The following is a 16,499-nucleotide window of genomic DNA, read 5'->3' on the forward strand; positions in this document are numbered from 1 at the left end:
TAAAAATATCTCATTAAGAGTAGAATTGGAACTTTAAGCTAAATTGTTTCTAAATTTAGAAAGAGGTCATTCATTTTTAAACGGACCAAAAAGGAAATAGGTTCACATAAACTGAAACGGATGAATATCTCCTTGTCTTTGCATTGCGGATAAATAGATTTAATGGGCACACTTTTCTTATTTATGTGATATCTTCCGGTATAATAAAAATCTAATGATGTTGCTGGGAAAGAAAAAAGCTACTCCTAAGCATTACCTTTGAACCTCAATAAAGTGTACCTAGCACATGAAGCGAAACCTTTGCCTGAAACTTGTATATGGGAAGAAGCACATTTGTTCGATTCAAGCTCTAGAGAACAGAGAAAACGAAGTGAGGAAGAAGAGAAATCAGAATTGTGTTCTTCTGTTAATTGTCGATCAATACAAGGCTGCACTATATAGTGCTAATACCTCTAACTCCACTAACTAATTAACAGCTCACTCACAGCTGTCAAAACAGCCACTAACAACTAACTAATATCAACTAACTTTAAACAACTCCCCTCTACTTTTATGTGTACAATTTGGTCCCTCATATCCCAAGACTCTCCCTCAAGGTGGAGAGTAAAATACATTGAAAACTCCTAGCTTGGAAAGAAGAAAACAGTGTTGCGCAACAGCAAGTCCTTTTGCCATGATGTCTGCCAGCTGAAGTTTTGTTGAGATATGATGAGGCATGAGCAGTCCATTTTTTATCTTCTCCCGGACAAAATGACAATCAAGTTCTATATGTTTTGTTCGTTCATGAAATATAGGATTTGCTGCGATTTGGAGAGCAGCTTTGCTGACACATTAGAGATCAACTAGTTGCTGTAAATCGACATTCAATTCCTTTAACAACCCAACTAGCCAAGTGATATCAGCTGCTACTACTACAAGACTCATATACTCAACTTCAGCTGAGCTACGACTTATTGCCTACTGCTTCTTGGACTTCCATGATAGCAAAGACTCCCCCAGTTTTATAACATATCCAGTAATTGACCTTCGTGTATTTGGACATGCTGCCCAATCAGAATTACAGTAGGCAGTGAGATGAGAGATAGGACTCATCTTTAGGAATATACCAAGCCCAGGTGAGCCTTTGATGTACCTGACTACTCTAAGTGCAGCATCCATGTGAGATTGTTTTGGATGTTGTATGAACTGACTTAGCACTTACACAGCAAAACAAATGTCAGGACGTGTGATGGTCAAATAGAGCAGTTTTCCCACTAACGTCTGGTAACTTGCTATATCCTGCAATTCTTCATCTCCATTGTGTCCTACATATTTGTCATACTTTGTGGTAGTCAGTTTTTGATTTGTCTCAACATGAGTAGAAGCAGGTTTAGCTGCAGCTAATCATGTGGTAGAAATCAACTCCAATGCATATTTTCTTTGATTTAGCAGTAGGCCCTTATCTGATCTCATTACTTCTATAACCAAAAAATATCTAAGTTCCCCTAAATCCTTGACCTTGAATTTGGTATGCAAAGTACTCTTGGCCTCTTCTACTAAGGACATGTTGCTACCTGTGATTAAAAGATCATCAACTTACACCAAGATGACAACAATGTCCTGTCTTGATTGCTTAGTAAATAAGGGGTGATCATTTGTACTCTGCTGGTATCCTGCTCCTACTAAGGCATATGTGAGCTTAATGTTCCATTGTCTCAAAGTCTGTTCCAAGCCATAGAGTGATTTCACTAGTCTGGCGACTTTATTCTCCCCTAGATTTGGAAACCTTGTGGCAAGAGCATGTACACTTCCTCATATAAATCACCCTATAGGAATAAATTGTTGACATCCATTTGATATAGGATCCACCCTTTTGAGGCTGCTATGCTAAGGACAGTTCTCACAGTTACCATTTTTGCAACTGGAGAAAATGCCTCATGGTAGTCTAACCCTTCTTGTTGAGTGTATCTTTTTGCAACCAGCTGTGACTTGAACCTCTCAACCTCACCATTTAACTTGTATTTGATTTTGAATACCCACTTAGAACCAATTGGCTTCTTACCTTCTGGCAAGTCTACCACCTCCAAGATGTGATTTTCTTCAAGTGCTTTAAACTCTTGGTTCATAGCTTCTATCCACCTTGGATCATGTGCAGCTTCCTTGAAAGATTATGGCTCAGTTAAGACTGAAAAAACACTAAGATAGGACTGATATGCAGGAGATAAATTATCATAGGAAATGGCATTAGAAATTGAGTAGGGATTGTTAGTGTGTGTCTTAACAGTAGTGATGTAATCCTTAAGCCAAATGGAAGGCTTTCCTTATCGACCAGACTTCCTAGTTTCCACATCTGCAGATGCTTGTTGAGGTCTCTATCAAAATTGCACAGTCCCATTACCGTTGCCAAACGTTCAAAAACTGATGAAGACAGTTTTTTTAGCAATAATGCAACTATAAGTGGTGTCCAATTGGCAGGTGAATGCAATTATGCGTGGGTCAAATGGTCATACTAGGATTTCTGCATGAGGTAATTGGAAAACAGGTTGCATCTCTTTTTAGCAATTAATAAAAGAATACTCTATCACTTGCTTCCTCTGTTGGATCTAAAGAATGCTCCTGAGCTTCTATTGCCTTAACTGCTTGTTCAGATTCTATTGGTTCTGAAGAATGTTGTTGGATTTCTGTTGGCTCAGTTGCTTGGTCATCAATAAAATTGTCATTTATTTGATCTACACTCTTATTCTCTCCATCTGATATGACATTGTCTAAAACTTTTGCATCATTTGTGATTTTTCCTACTATAGCAGTAGTGTCTTTAATCTATGGCTGAATGTTCTGAGATGTAGGTGGAATCACAGTTGGATGTGATTGTTGCATCTCTTCTTCCTCCAATCAATTTTGAGAAGTAAAAAATCCTCTACATCATCTAGACATATAGTATTGCTAAAAAGAAAAATCTTCTATTTGAACACCACATCCCTACTAACAAATATTCTCCTATTCTCAAGATCATATAGCCTATAACCCTTTGAGTTTCTGAATATCCAATAAGTACAGTCTTTCTTGCTTTGACTGTAAATTTATCACCCTTATGTAGGTTATTTGCATAGCGCAAATAACCAAATACCCTTAAGTGATCAACCTTAATTGGTTTTCCATATAATAACTCATAAGGTGATTTACCTTATAACACACTAGTAGGCAACTTCTTTATCAAATATACTGCAGTTCTTACACAGTCACCCCAGAATCTTCTAGGAACTGCACTTTGAAATTTTAAGGCTATTGATACCTCCAAGATATGCCTGTATTTTCGTTCAACCACCCCATTTTGTTGTGGGGTATATGGACAACTACTCTGATGTATTATTCCAAGAGAAGCAAATAAAGTATTGCATTGAGAATTGAAAAATTCAGTACCATTATCTGATCTAACAACCTTCACAGTGATTTCAAACTGAGTCTTTATCATAGCAAAGAAGTTCTTTATTACAACAACTACTTCACACTTAGATTATATTAAGCATACCTAAGTAAATATGCTATAGTCATCTACAATTATAACAAAATAGAGTTTTCTATCATATGTAGGTACCTTATAAGGTCCCCAAACATCCATGTGAATAGGCTGGAAACAACCTATTAACCTAGTACTACTAGTAGGAAATTGTAATCTATACTGCTTTGCCAAAGGACATACTTCACAATTGTCCTGCATTCCAGTATGTGTTTTATTCCTCAATGCTGAAATATGTTCCATAGACTTTGCTGATGCATGGCCTAGTCTCAAATGACGTAGTCTTGTATCTTCATATTCCTTTAAGAAGCTTGTTGTTGTTATTAGTAGGTTCTCTTTTATCAAGTACAATCTATTATTTTCTCTATCAATCCCCATCACCTTGCCATTGTAGAGCCCCTGAAATATGCAGAAATCAGGGTAAAAACCTACTGAGCAACACAATTGCTTAGTAAGTTTAGATATTGATAATAGATTAAATTTAAAATCTGGTACATATAGAACTCCTTCAATAGTTTTGTCTCCTAACACTACTGCATCTCATGTATGTGTTATGTTTGCCTTATAGCCGGTTGGTAACTGTAGTCCATCTGTTTTATTGTCTACTCTTTGAAGATTACTTAGAGCATTCTTGCAATGTGTCACATGATGTGTCGCACTTGAGTCAACTATCCAAACATGATCATTAGCAGCTACATTTGTTATTAAAGCAATAATACCTGCAATATTTGTAGAACAGTCACTTGTGTTTGTTTTCTGCAATAAATTTAACAATTCTTTATATTGTTCCTCGGTAAAGAAATTTCTTTGAGTTGGCATCATAACTTCTTGCTTCATCTCATTGGTGGTTGCATTGTTTACATAGGTCTTTCCTCCTGAGTTTTTGCCTTTCTTCTTGCTTTTGAAATCTGGTGGATACCCTACTATCTTGTAACAATTCTCCTTGAGGTGTCCTTTATAACCACAGTAATCACAGACTAATCCTAGCCTTTTTGTCTAAACTCATGACTCTTTCCTGCCATCATTGTGAGTGGATCCTTCAATGTGTCTGTAACCCCCATAGTTCTTTGGCTTTCCTCGTCTGTGTCTATTGTATAAGCCTCATTCACAGTGATTACAGGCCTATTAGCTAAAATATTGCTCCTAATATTTCCATAGCTTTCATTCAACCCCATGAGAAATTGCAGTAATCATATGTTTTTTAATAACTCTATAGATGGCCTAGATTCTTCACAATCACATGATGCTAAATGTGCAATTACATCCAATTCATCCCACAAATCTTTTATTTTAGAATAGTAGCTAGTAACTGAATCAGTCCCATGTCTCAGAGTTGCAATAGCAGTCCATAGATGATAGATCCTAGTTAGATTTGATCTATCAAATCTCTCCTGAAAATCAACCCAAACCTTTCTTGCATTCGATGCATATATGATGCTAGCCATCAATTCATTAGAAACAGTACTACCAATCCATGAAAGAACAATTGCATTACATTTCTCCCATTGTTCTGCCAATTTACCTTTATACATGATTTTCACACATGATCCATCCACAAATCCCAACTTGCTCTTTCCTAGGAGTGCCAATTTCATCGGTCTACTCCACAGCGCAAGTTTTCTAGGCCCGTGAGCTTGAGCGGAATTAAAACTAACCCCGGTGCATCTGAAGCTTGCAGAAACAGTGGATGATTATGATTTAGAGAATTGACTTCACTCTCCGCCATAGCTGTTAAGAAATCGAGCTCAGAAAGCTTGGATCTCGCCGGAGATTGACCGAATTACAGTATACGCTCTGATACCATGTTCGATTCAAGCCCTAGAGAATAGAGAAAATGAAGTGAGGAAGAAGAGAAATCAGAATTGTATTCTTCTATTAATTGTCGATCAATACAATATTGCACTATATAGTGCTTATACCCCTAACTCCACTAACTAATTAACAGCTCACTCACAGCTGTCAAAACAGCCACTAATAACTAACTAATATCAACTAACTCTAAACAACTCCCCTCTACTTTTATTGTGTACAATTTGATCCCTCATATCCCAAGAACATTCCAGGTCCCATTACCAACTTCCAAAATGCGAAAAGAGAGACGATTTCCAATTAATCTGGCAAAGAAAATACATAGGTAAGGATTTAAAAGAAACATATAGATTATGAACTTGAGGTGCGTTCTACCCCTCCTTATATATCATTAATTAAATAAATATCTAAAATTTTAAATAACAACTCCGTTGTAGTCTAGTCGGTTAGGATACTCGGCTCTCACCCGAGAGACCCGGGTTCAATTCCCGGCAACGGAAATCTCTCCTTTTTTCTTTCTAATTTTCATGTATCACAAACAAACGATTTATGGACGTATTAGCTGTTTGTCGTCATCATTAAAATAGAAAACAAAAATCATTTTGAAAGATAAATTTCTGATTTCGACCCATTATGTATCGAATAAATACCTTAAGGAGCCTCTTAACATTTACCTCTTTTTTAAATTTTTCATAATATCCTTGTATTGTGATAAGAAGTAGTCCTCGTTGTTGGGCAAGGCAAATAGAGTACAAAGCACATGGTATATAATATAAATTTTAAGTTCTAAATATAATACAATACTTTTTTTTTGCAATAAATCTATCTATATCTATACTATATTAAAAGCACGAAAGCTCTTAGCGAAATATCGTTTGCCTTTTTTATTCCTTAAAAATAAACTTTACCTAATATTTTAAGATAAGCTAAATTTTATTTATTAAATATTTTTCCTTTAAGGTATCTAAAAACTCCTAATATTTACGAATCTAATTTGAGTAAAATTTTACTTATAAATATTTTTTCCTTATTTAAATCGTGTAACAATCTTTCTCAAATTTGACTCTTTCATGTTTACAAGTTTTAACACTTTTGGAATTATAACAAAAGACTTTTGCAAGTTTCTGCCTTCGTTTTAATTTTGTAGGAATCATTAGCATTTTTCAATGTTAATCCAAATTTTTACATGTGCACAACGAGTTTAACTTGACTTATAAATTTGCTATTTTTAATATAAATCTTTTAATCATTAATGATGGATAACATGTAAGTTATATCTTATGTCAGATATTATATCATTCAAATTATATTTATAACATTAAAACTTTAAAATTAACTAACATTTTGCTATTAATTTTTATTTATTTGGATTATTCGGAGGGAGTTCTAATATTTAGAAATTCAACATCGAATAAAATTTTAACTTATATAACTTATTTTCTTATCTGAATTGCGTAAAATAATCTTTAGTCAAATTCATATCCTAAGAAAAAAAGAAAAAATTTAAATTCAATTCCTTATTTATCAAGATCTAATAACAATCGTGAATATTGAATATCACCAAACTAAGTTGCACATACTTTAATAATTTTTCTTTGGATCAAAGAATAACCGAGAATATCAAGATATATTATCTTCGCTTTTGGTTGAAAAATTCGATCAAAAATTATTATATCATCAGTTCAAATGAGAAAAATGAGTTTGGATATAATGACGATCAAGGAAACCAAAAATAACAAAGTCAACAAAGAATAAGTAAGAAATTATTGTTTGGATATAATATCGGTCGCTTTTTTACTTTTTATTTGTTGATTTCACACGGGACTAAATTGTTATTTACGTTATTTTTCTAATATTTAGGAATTTGAAATCCTAATATTTAGGAGTTTGAAATTTTAAAAATAGGTTGATCATTAATGCTTTCTATATTTTAACTAAGTAAAAACTACTATTATGTAGCAACTCAAAATATATATAAATCCCTAGCCCAATAGTTTGAACTTTATAAATATTTCTAAAATATACTACTTACCAAGTTGCCCCATTTATACCAACCACTCGATTTTCTCTTCCTCTTCTAATTCTATAATGCTTATGAATGTTCTTTATAGTATTTGGTGATGAAAAGTTAGTATACTCCCTAATTTTAGTGATGTAAAGGTTAAACCTCAAGGTCTTTAAAAGTATATCCTTCCCAAATCCATAAAAGAAAAAAGTGAATAAGAAGATTTGTTGAAAAAGAGAATTAACTAATATAACTGTTAAGTTACATGATAATTTTATTACCATTAATAATCTGGAACTTATAGTAAAAAATTTTAGAGTTTAAACGAGAGATAAAGAGACGTGATCGACAAGAGTTAATGACACTAATAATTATGCAAATATGATGATCCAAAGTAAAATATTTGATAGACATTTTACCCTTTAAAAATAATTTTTTATTGGATAAAATTATAACTATAGTTGAAAATGTAAAATTCTAGACGATTTCATACTAAAATATGAATAAAAATAAATGATTTCTTAAATAAATACTTGAGTTTTTAGAACTAATAGCAAAATTAAGTCATTTCACTTCTTTTAAAACTATTCATATACGAAAAATTATTTTTCAAGTTGATAAAACTCATATGGTACATAAATTTATTTTTATAAGAAAAATATTGGTGAAAAGAGAAATTAGAGATAGAGCAAACTTGAAGCGACAAGGATAAAATATTAGAAGATAAAACGTATTCTAAATGAGTTGTAATTTTTCATCATTCATTATAAAGAATGGTAACTCCTTATATTTTTTATACATTACTTCTTGTAAAATACTAACTCAACATTAGCGGAGGCAAATGAGAAAAAAATAATAATAAGACATTTGAGAACTTATGTGATGGTAGATTACTTTTTCTAATTTGTATTTTACAACTCAAACATATTATGTGGTATATATAAGAAAGATAGAGAGAGAGATTTTCTCAAAATCGTATATTCACAAATATAGTATACACGCGTAAAGTGTGTACCCTAAAACTAGTTATTATAAAAGCATGAATATTAAAACACTAAATGTTGAATGACTAAAATATCCTTAAAATATTAATTGAATTTTATGTCCTTGAAAATTTAAAGTACAAATAAGTTTATATAGGATACAATTGTAATTACCTTTAAATTTAATAGCATGGTTGCACTAGAATTTTGACGTATGCAAAACTAGGATTCCAAACGTTAACATTAGCCAACTTTAAAACTATTTTTGGGACTTTGAAACCAAATAAAGTTCTTCATTAATTTTATTCCCATAAGAATTAAGTAATTAACCTTTATCGAAAATAGGAATTTTTAGTGCTATTTGCTAGGTTGGGGTACCAACTTTTAAAATGTGTTTTTTTTCTCCCCTATTTTTTTTGGGTCGCAGTAAGATTGGAAAAAGGTTTTATAATTGGATTCCAATTGATCAAATCACTACCGATAAGGCATTTAATATTTAGACTAAAAATATTATATGGAAGAAAAAGTAATGGTTTTAGAGGTGTACCATCAAGTAGTACCAATAGTTTCAAATTTAACGGGAATATAGATTATAAATACATACATGATATAATCATACTTATGACATCAAATGAAAATCATTCAGCTAATAGAAAATATGAAAACAAAAATAAATCCAACATTCAACGATTTTTCTTCATTTCGGAAATGGAGAAAAGCATACAATAAGAGATTTTAGTCCTCATTAAGAACAATTGGTTGTCAAGCCCAATGATGATAGTAATGAAAGTTGCTTAATAAATAAAATATTTGTATCATCAAATAAAAATACGAGTTGTCCAAAATACATGATGCAAAAAGTAATCTTAGCTAGCACAATGTGTTGATCAATTAAATGCGATATTGATTGTCAAGTTCCCTAATAGAAGTAAAATATTTCTTAGTTTTGACTTTGCTTAAGATGATACCGGCAACTATTATAGTATTACTAGGAAGATATGTAGATACTTAGCGACAAAGGACCCTTCACCACAGAAGCTTTTTGCGATAAGATAATAACTTAATAATCGGAAGGGTAAAGTGACATAATAAAGCGAAAAATGTTTGTTATATGAAGTCATAGAAAGAAATATTTTTTCAACTTATCTTTTAATTATAACGAGAAATATACGTGCAAAGCACTTAAATAGAGACTAGTATAATACAATACGAATAACGACTTTCGTGCACAAAAGAGAGAGGGACTCATTTTAATTTTCTTGTAACCAAACATGCACTTCCTATTTATGTATTTTATCCTGAAAACTGTTGGCATTAGCCCGTAGCTTTTGGCTTTACCGTGCCACTAGCTGACAGCAAAGGCAATAGATCAAAATCAAACGTCTTATGCGTAAACGTTGTTGGATTTTTGAAGATGAACAACTTAATTTGGACGACAGATACCATGGTTTTAGGTTTTCATATCACCTTCTGTGTTGTCAATTGCACAAGGCTGCAGAAAATCCCATCAGTGATATGATGCATCATTAACTACTTTTTGCACAACTTACGCCCAGTGACAGAGCCACCTTAAATTAAGGGGTGTCCATTGACACTTTTTTGTTTAAAAATTACACTATTTAGCTATGTCAAAAAAAATATTTTATGTGTGTGTATATTGAGTCCCCAAAAAAATATATATATTGAGTCCCCTTATTTTCTTCGTGTGTTTACTTATTTATATTTTAATACACCTTAGTAAAATTTTCAGCGCCGCCACTGGTTACGCCTACGCCCACTTTCCTCAAACTATTACTCCTTCCTCCAAATTCACATGTGCAAATGCCTTCAAGATGCACAGTACTAGAACTTAGGATTGTAAAGCGTTTCAACTATGATGTTTAAAAACATAAACATAACACTACAACTAAAGGAGAAAGACATTTGTATAATCTTAGATATGTGTCATGATCCGCCACATCATCATAGCACGTAGGTGTTACTTGGCATATACTTTTGCCATATGGAATGGTTACATAAGTTAGGGACTAGATTTTGGTGGAATATTCTAGAACTGTGGAGAATTTCCTTGGAAATGTTCTAGATATTTATGCACTTATATGAAGGTTCTAGAGAAATATAGAGGTTTCCTTAGGAAGACCCTAGAACCCTATAGAATTGTTAGGAAAGTCCTTAGAAGATTCTAGCTATGTAGAATATTCTAGAGACGGACTTTTTTTGTAAATACGGAAAGACTTGTAGAACAATTATTATTTACATACTAGCCCCTAGGTGATTAGTATAATTAGGGGGGAATTCATTTGTAATTCATCAACCAAGCAAACATTTCAAGTTCTCTCTAATACAAAGCTTCCTTTAGCAATTCTCTTGTATTCTTTCTTTCATTCTCTTAGCGATCTTGAATGTAGTAAGGCTGACTTGACATAGCAAGAACGTGAGCAAGTTGTGCAAGATCGTGAGCGAGTTGTCAAGTGCCGCACGTGTACTTAGTTAACAACTAAGGACGTGACAACGTGGTATCAGAGCAAAGGTTATGACTAAGAAATATTAGAAAGAATAGAAGAGATTGCTATAAGGAAATTTTGTAGGGAACCATGGCCAAAATTACTAAGGGTTTGGTACTTGCAGAAGGGATCAATATGAAGGTCCCTAATCGAAAGCAGTATAGCGGTGCACGGGACGCGCGAGATGGCAGACTGGCAGAAGTTAAGGGAGCTACGACAGAGGCCACAATTCGGGAGTATGTGCACGAGTTCACTGCCTTAATGCTGCAAATCAGGCCATTGTTCGAGGAATATTCCCTCTTCTACTTCATGGATGGGTTGCAAAGTTGGGCAAAGCGGAAATTAAAAAGACATCAAGTAGCCAACGTGAACGGGGCCATCGGAGTAGCCTAGTCAATTGTTGAATTCAAGATGGAGCCTGCCAAGTCCAAAGAAGGCAACGCCAAGAGGGATGAGGGAGATCATGACGAGGACAACGGGAAATGCATAGCCGAGGTATACAAGGGTAATGGCAAGGGGCCATCCCATAACGGACAGTGGTCCAAGAGAAACGACAAGGGGCCGGAAAATGGTAGGGAGTACGTACCTAAGGAAGGGTGCTACTTCTGTGAAGGATCACATCGGGCAAGGGAATGCTCAGAGTTGAGGAAGCTTGCAGCAATGATAGGAAACTTTGCTCAAGCACATACGGGCGACACAGGGGGAACCGCCTGTATTGGAGGGATGCGCTTGGAATCTAAGCCGAAAGTAAGGGATTCCAAAGCCTATCTTGGCACCATTCAAATGGAGCATGGCGGCAGCAAGAAATGTTGGACGGACATAGTTGAAAAGGATGGCGAGTTATAAAGTGATGGCATGCTATCAGACTCAGACGATGTACCAAGCAAAGGGTTCAAGTTTGCCAGTAAGGTTGGACCAAGGAGGGCAGCCAAATAGGGAGTGGAAGCATGGACTCGATGCTTGAGAAGCTGCTAAACTTGGTTGAGTCATAGGAAGATTTAGGCTAAGAGCAAGGAGGGGCATCCGATGGGCGGAGGATGGAGGTCATCATTGCTAGCCATCCAAAGTACAAATATGTAAGAAGAAAGGTAGCTACTGGCTAGTACCTTGTGAAATGGGAAGGAGAATCGCTTCATAGGGCATCATGGCTAATGGATAAAGATCTCTAGCGACGCCAAGGCGAGGTGCGCGCATATGCGTCGATGCTTTGTGCCGAGGACGGCACAAAATTGGGTGGAGGAGAGTGTCATGGCCCGCCACATCATCATGCCACGTAGGTGTCACTTGGCATATATTTTTACCATATAGAATGGTTACATAAGTTAGGGACTAGATCTTGGTGGAATATTCTAGAACTATGGAGAATTTCCTTGGAAATGTTCTAGATATTTATTCACTTATAGGAAAGTTCTAGAGAAATATAGAGGTTTCCTTAGGAAGACCCTAGAACCCTATAGAATTGTTAGGAAAGTCCTTTGAAGATTCTAGCTATGTAGAATATTCTAGAGAAGGACTTTTTTGTAAATACGGAACGACTTGTAGAACAATTATTATTTACATACTAGCCCCTAGGTGATTAGTATAAATAGGGGGCATTCATTTGTAATTCATCAACCAAGCAAACATTTCAAGTTCTCTCTAATACAAAGCTTCCTTTAGCAATTCTCTTGTGTTCTTTCTTCCATTCTCTTAGCGATCTTAAATGTAGTAAGGCTGACTTGACATAGCAAGAACGTGAGCAAGTTGTGCAAGATCGTGAGCGAGTTGTCAAGTGCCGCACGTGTACTTAGTTAACAACTAAGGACATGATATATGTCTATTATCATCTGGAATCTTAATCAAGTTGTTATATATAACTAAAAGGGTCCGTTTAAACATATCATTTTGATGACTACTTAGTAAATGACTTCGGTAAGTTTATTAGGCAAAAATCACACATCTTGTACCTCAATTTTTTTATTGGTTGAATACATAGACATCCCTCTAAACTTGATCAAATTTGTCATTTAAACGTCTACACTAAGCTTATGATCAATTGAACACATGACTTATACTTAGCCAATGGAACATTTAATTTACAAATGACTTAATTATAAAAATTAGATGTATACATAAACCTTTAATAATGTATGTTCAATGTTATGAATTTGCTGCAACTACCTTAGTTTTCGGGTTTAAATTTATATGTCACATCCGATGGTCAAACACATTGCATATGAAATACCTCCAATTCTTCATCACGGATGAGATATATCATGATTACCTTCATGCAACCACTCCATTCACGCCTCTTCCCCTAATTTAATACACTCCCTTTTCTTCTTTCTCCAAACTCCAACCTCTACTTTCTAACTCAAGAAACCAAACCTACTCAAAATCCCAAACTTTATTATTAATATTTATACTGTAGTTCCGACCCATGAATAGTTTTTCTTCCTCCCAACTTCCTTTGAAAAAATATAGGGTCACATGAAAAATTAAATAATTGCACCAAACTCGTGCATGAGGGTCCCATGAATGATGCTAGAGTTTCTCAAAATCCGTTACTGCTTTATCATTTTAGTCAACCTTCTTCTTCTTAAAATCATTTATCTGCCGCAAACAAGCAGAAATCCATGCAAAATGATGCAATAGCTCTAGAGAGAGATCATATTTTTTATTGCACATATAATACCAGAGGATGGCCTATACTGGCCATTGGAGTTGTGTACAGGTTGGTGGTTTGTGTTTTTTTCCTGCAATATAGTCACGGTTTCCTCCTCACAGTCCCACTCTCCAGCTGACCAAAACAGACACTTCGCTATCAAACAGTGATAAGATGACAAACAATAGGCCAACTAAACTCAATATTTTCTACACGGAACATAAATACATGTAATTAAAATCACTAAAATCTTAGTAAATTTTTTCTAAACACATAATTTTAAAAGTACAATAGGTTCAACGCTAAGAACGTAAGCTAATTAATAACTGAACTAATCAAGTTTAAATCTTGGGTTCGTTTATGATCATTTATGGCATATGGACATAGGGTAAAATCAAGATTCAGGATAGATTGGTCTCCGTGAGCAAAGAAACAAAAAGATAATATGACTACCGAATACGAGTACAGCCACGACTTGTCAGATTCCCTTCCTATGCTCTTTCTTATTCTTTCTCCCGGACCAATCATTTTTATCTCATACACGTACGTACATTATTATTTTTATTTTTTCACACTCTCTGGCCCTTTATATAGTACTCCAATTTCTGACTCTCATTATCTTCAAACTTCCTCACGAGTATAATCATTATCACATTGGGGAATGGCTACTTCAAGGACGAGATTACTAGAGTTGCTTTTTATCTTAATTTTATTGTTTGCTATTAGTGCAAATGCTAAAAGGGGTAAACATTCTAGGAGGCAGAATAAGTTGAAAGTGGCTAATGAAGATGGTTTCTTGAATTGGATTAATCGCATTAGTTCTCGCAATCATTCTGTCTTCCACGAAGCGAAGAACAAATTTGAGCCTTGCAAATTTATTAAGGTGAATAAAAACCCAAAGCATGGAGATTTTACTACGGTTCAAGAGGCTATTGATTCAATTCCAATTGCCAATTCTTGTCGAGTGGTTATTTCTGTTAGTCCTGGGATTTACAGGTAAATTAACTCCCATTGTCCTGTTTTCTGCATCTTGAGTAATTGTATACGATAAGGCATTCAATTATTGTGTTTCAGATTGCACAGGACAAAACATGTTCATTAAACAGGACATTTTTGAACAACGTTGCTAGTTATTTACGTGAAAGTTTTGTCTAAGTGAGGTTAAAAATTTGCAGGGAGAAGATTGAAATTCCAGCAACAATGGCATACATTACACTGGAAGGTGCTAGTTCGCGCAAAACGACTATCAAATGGGATGACACTGCAGATAGGGTAGGAAAAGATGGCCAGCCAATGGGAACGTATGGTTCTGCAACGTTTGCTGTTAATTCCCCCTACTTCATTGCCAAAAACATCACCTTTAAGGTAAATTGTGTATTGTGTTTAGTTTAATAAGATGCATGTAGTAATGCTCATTTTTAGGGAATAGCGATGCATGTATTGTCAAGGTATACTTTTTAAGTTACTTGTTGAAGGTAATTAAAGGCAACGATTGTCAGGGGGGATTTAGGGGGCGGAAGGGTGTTCACTCGAACCCCCTTCGTCCGAAAATTACATATAAGGCAAATTCGGTTTGTACCTCTATATATTATATTTTGAATCTGTAACAGATTTTCAACCTCCCTTCATGAAGTAAGAGCAATTTTCGCCTGGTACGCACTCGAAGCCTATGTTCACTAGATAAATTGAAAAAGTCCCCCTGACATAGCCCAAAAGCATAGTTTGGTTCAAAATTTTTGTTAGGTTGCTGGTTCAATTCTTGCTGGCCACAGTTTCTTCTAATTTTTTCAACTTTTTCTTTTTTTAAACTCCCTTAGCAGAAATCCTGCCTTCGCCACTGACGATCGTAACTAGAAAATTTGTGTTCTGTGTTCAGTTTAACATGTTCAATTGCACTAATTTTCTAAAAAGTTCATTTACATTCTTAGTGAATGTAAGATAAATTCATAATTATTTCCTCCGGGAACAGAATGTAGCACCACCACCACCATCAGGGGCACTGGGAAAGCAAGCTGTGGCATTAAGAATCTCCGCAGACACAGCGGCGTTTATAAATTGCAAATTCATAGGAGCACAAGATACATTGTATGATCACAGGGGCAGGCATTATTTCAAGAACTGCTATATACAAGGTTCTGTGGATTTTATATTTGGAGATGGGTTGTCCCTCTACGAGAATTGTCACTTAAATGCCAAAACAAAAAGCTATGGGGCATTGACAGCCCAGAAGAGGGAGAGCATGCTGGAGGAAACTGGATTCTCTTTTGTGAATTGCAAGGTTACTGGATCTGGTGCTCTTTACCTGGGCAGGGCTTGGGGTACTTTCTCAAGGGTCATATTTGCTTACACTTACATGGATAAGATCATCACTTCAAAGGGATGGTATGACTGGGGGGATAAGAACAGGCATATGTACGTTCCTTTTTTTTTCTATGTAAAATTCCTACTTCTTACTGCACATTTTACCCCTTTTGTTCGTCTAATATGATTGGTAATGTTCCCATTGATTAAGTTTTACCACTGTTTTCGGAAAATAAACAAGATGCTTTAGGTATATTGTAAAATTTCAAATTTCATGAATTTACTGAGTAGCTTATATTGCTCTACAGGACGGTATTTTATGGGCAATTCAAGTGTTCGGGACCAGGGGCAAACCACGGTGGCAGGGTGAAATGGTCCAGGGAGCTCACTGAACAAGAAGCTAATCCGTTTGTCTCACTCAGCTTCATCGATGGTCATGAATGGCTTCTCAATATTTGATGGTTTCTTTATCACCTAGCAAGCCATGGCAGTCATACTCCTGTATAATTAGTCTTCAATCTATCTATAACATTTAAATTTTACACCAGAAAATGATTGTCCCCAACCACCATAATATGGATCAACTTTCTCATCCAGACATGCATAGTCGCTATTTAAAGCTGCAACTCCAGCTAACAAATGAAGAAACATTTTTTAAAGTAGCTTTGCTTGCCGAATTACAGTCATGCAAGAATACGATATATACCCGAACACTTACAAGGTGATAGTTGCTTTCAAAAACTGTTGCAACTTTTCT

General features: G+C 35.0%; 2 protein-coding genes and 1 non-coding gene across 3 annotated transcripts; 2 read left to right on the top strand and 1 right to left on the bottom strand.

The window, feature by feature from the left end:
- Positions 1–4,686: 4,686 nt before the first annotated feature.
- On the bottom strand, positions 4,687–5,091 carry LOC138885133 (uncharacterized). Its single transcript, XM_070166035.1, has one exon. It carries the CDS (start codon positions 5,089–5,091, stop codon positions 4,687–4,689), a length of 405 nt encoding a protein of 134 aa, XP_070022136.1.
- A 641-nt stretch (positions 5,092–5,732) lies between these two features.
- Positions 5,733–5,805, top strand: TRNAE-CUC (transfer RNA glutamic acid (anticodon CUC)). The gene has a single exon. It is a non-coding gene; the product is annotated as a tRNA-Glu (tRNA).
- An 8,199-nt stretch (positions 5,806–14,004) lies between these two features.
- Positions 14,005–16,294, top strand: LOC104248014 (probable pectinesterase 53). Its single transcript, XM_009804188.2, has 4 exons — positions 14,005–14,437; positions 14,617–14,806; positions 15,411–15,853; positions 16,051–16,294. Exons 1-4 carry the CDS (start codon positions 14,103–14,105, stop codon positions 16,199–16,201), a joined length of 1,119 nt encoding a protein of 372 aa, XP_009802490.1. The 5' UTR covers positions 14,005–14,102; the 3' UTR covers positions 16,202–16,294.
- The last annotated feature ends 205 nt before the right edge of the window (positions 16,295–16,499 follow it).

This window comes from Nicotiana sylvestris, chromosome 2 (assembly GCF_000393655.2).
Source record: "Nicotiana sylvestris chromosome 2, ASM39365v2, whole genome shotgun sequence".
NCBI classification, from domain to species: Eukaryota; Viridiplantae; Streptophyta; class Magnoliopsida; order Solanales; family Solanaceae; genus Nicotiana; species Nicotiana sylvestris.